The 2,750-nt window shown below is 41.3% G+C and overlaps 1 protein-coding gene across 1 annotated transcript; it reads right to left on the bottom strand.

Moving 5' to 3' along the window:
* Positions 1–239: 239 nt before the first annotated feature.
* Positions 240–1,585, bottom strand: LOC115713484 (uncharacterized). Its single transcript, XM_030641967.1, has 2 exons — positions 721–1,585; positions 240–637 (listed from the first exon to the last, which is right to left on the bottom strand). Exons 1-2 carry the CDS (start codon positions 1,583–1,585, stop codon positions 240–242), a joined length of 1,263 nt encoding a protein of 420 aa, XP_030497827.1.
* Between the last annotated feature and the right edge of the window lie 1,165 nt (positions 1,586–2,750).

Below are 2,750 nucleotides of genomic sequence, written 5' to 3'. Positions count from 1 at the left end.
TCATCTGGGTTTGTTAGTTTAGTAGCAATTCTTAATGAAGGTATTTGTACCTCCAAAGGTAACACTGCCTCAGATCCAAACACCAAGTTATAAGGTGTGCAACCAGTCCCAGTCCTCGCAGTGGTTCTATAAGCCCACAAAGCTTCTAGGAGGCGTTCATGCCAATCCCTCTTATTCTTTGTCGCTATCTTTTTCATGATTTTGCATAACACTTTGTTAAATGCCTCTGCTTGACCATTTCAAGACGGGTTGTAACTAGCCGAGAAACTGTGCTTGAATTTGTACTTGTTCATCAACTTGACCATTGCCTTACATTTGAAATAAAGGGCAGTGTCGGAGATAATTTTTGAAGGAACCCCGTATCGATAAATTACGTGGGTCCTTATAAAATCAGCGACATCTTCTGCCCGTACTTCTTTTAGTGGTACGGCTTCGGCCCATTTAGAGAAGTAATCTGTGATGGCCAAAATATATTTATGGGCTTTGGAAGAGGGTGGCGTAAAAGGACCAATGACGTCCATTCCCCATGTTTCGAAAGGCCATGACACTATAGAAGGACGGAGTGGTTGAGGGGGTTGGTGGATGAAATCTCCATGTAATTGGCATGACTTACAACATTTAGCAAAATTAATTGCATCTTGAACAATAGTAGGCCAATAGTAACCCAACCGCTTTAATTGAGCCGACAATTAGGACCGGCTTGATGGGTGCCACATGTACCGGCATGAGTCTCTTGAAGTGCATGTGTTGCTTCTTCTACCGAGAGGCATCTCAATAATATCCCATCGAATGAACGCTTGTACAATGTGTCATTAAAGACCACAAATTGAGGCGCTCTTCTTCTTACATCCACTCTTTTCTTCAAGTCTTCTAGCAAGACTCTTTTTTGGATGTAGTCTTTGATTGGCTGACGCCAGTCATTTTCATTTGCACTATCCAGGAAAGTTATCAAGTTGATTGTATTTTCTTCTTCAACTCTTTCCGTAGATTGGGATAATACATGGCGTTCCCCTATGGTAATTTGAATATCCCTTTCTTCAGGAAGTGTTAGTGATGCAGCTAAATTAGCCAATGCATCAGCTTTACCATTTTTTGATCTGGGGATGCGATTTAGAGTTATATCTTGAAATTGGCCAAGCAAATATTTAGCCTTTTCATGATAAGGGACTAAATTCTCATGCTTGACCCCAAATTCACCACTCATCTGTTTAATAACCAAAAGAGAATCGCCAAATACCTCCAATGATTGTACTTTCATTTCGAGTGCCACTTCAAGACCGATAACTAATGCTTCATATTCTGCTACATTATTGGTGCATATAGATAGAATATGGAAAGAATAACGTATCAGGCCTCCCGATGGTGTCACAAAGACAATTCCAGCACCTGCCCCACTACTTCTTGCTGCCCCATCAAAATATAATTGCCATGATGAAGTATCAACTGTGAAGACTTCTTTGTCAGGAAGATCTTCTCGCAACTCCATATCATCTGGAATTGGGTGTGCTACCAAAAAGTCAGCCAAAGCTTGTCCTTTTATTGCTCTTTGCGGGACAAAGTTAATTTCAAATTCTGACAACATCATGGACCATTTGGCAAGTCGTCCAGACAACACGGGCTTGGTAGGATATATCTTAGCGGGTCAGCTTTTGACACTAAAGTCACAGGATGTGAGAGTAAATAGTGTCGTAGTTTTGTGACGGCAAAAATTAAAGCCAGACACACTTTCTCGATTGGAGGGTAGTTTTGTTCCGCCCCTACTAAAGTTCTCCTTAGGTAGTAAAGAGCAACTTCTTTTCCCTCCTCATTGTTTTGTGCCAGTATGGCTCCCAAGGAGCGGTCGAGTGAAGTGATATATAATATCAATGGCTTTCCTAAGATTGGAGCTCTCAACACTGGTGGGTGCAACAAGTACTTCTTAATGCTTTCAAAAGCATTTTGGCATGCCTCATCCCAAATAAATGGGACATTTTTCTGCATCAATCGCGAAAAGGGTTGACATCTACTGGACGGGTTTGAGATGAATCTTCGAATATACGCAAGTTTTCCCTGTAGTCCACCTAATTGACGTAAATTACGCGGGGGAGGCATTTCTAAAATTACTTTGATCTTTGCAGGGTCGATTTCAATTCCTCAATGTCTGACGATAAACCCGAGGAACTTTCCCGATGTTACCCCAAATGCACATTTTAAAGGATTCATCTTGAGATTGTGTTGCCTGAGCCTGTCAAAGACTCGTTTTAAATCATTAAGATGATTTGTCCTTTCTTTTGTTTTGACCACTAGATCGTCGACATAACATTCGACAGAATTATGCATCATGTCTTCAAAAATTGTGGTCATTGCTCTTTCGTAGGTTGCCCCTGCATTCTTGAGGCCAAATGACATAACTGTATAACAAAATATGCCTTTTGGTGTCCGAAAAGCAGTGAGCTCTTCATCCTCGTGTGCCATTTTGATTTGGTTGTACCCAGAATATCCATCCATGAATGATAAGGCATCAAAACCAGTGGTAGCATCTATCAATAACTCAGTGATGGGGAGTGGGAATTCATCTTTTGGGAAAGCCCGATTAAGATCTCGATAATCCACGCATATGCGGAGTTGCCCATTTGTCTTCATCACAATGACGATGTTTGCAAGCCAAGTAGGATACTGAACTTCCCGAATAAACTGGCAGTCTCTTAACTTGTCAATTTCTGCCTCGACATTGGGAAGTAATTCTGGTCGAATCCTTCTTTGAGCTTGTT

This window comes from Cannabis sativa, chromosome 4 (genome assembly GCF_029168945.1).
Source record: "Cannabis sativa cultivar Pink pepper isolate KNU-18-1 chromosome 4, ASM2916894v1, whole genome shotgun sequence".
Lineage (NCBI taxonomy): Eukaryota > Viridiplantae > Streptophyta > Magnoliopsida > Rosales > Cannabaceae > Cannabis > Cannabis sativa.
The sequence above is the reverse complement of the archived record's forward strand: the minus strand, read 5'-3'. Positions and strand labels throughout refer to the sequence as shown.

Excerpts from the sequence above, each read along its gene's own strand:
- LOC115713484 (XM_030641967.1), bottom strand. The coding sequence starts at position 1,585 with ATGATGTTGTCAGAATTTGAAATTAACTTTGTCCCGCAAAGAGCAATA. Across the intron at positions 638-720 it reads ACTTCAAGAGACTCATGCCG|ATGCAATTAATTTTGCTAAA; the intron begins GTACATGTGGCA and ends CTATTGTTCAAG.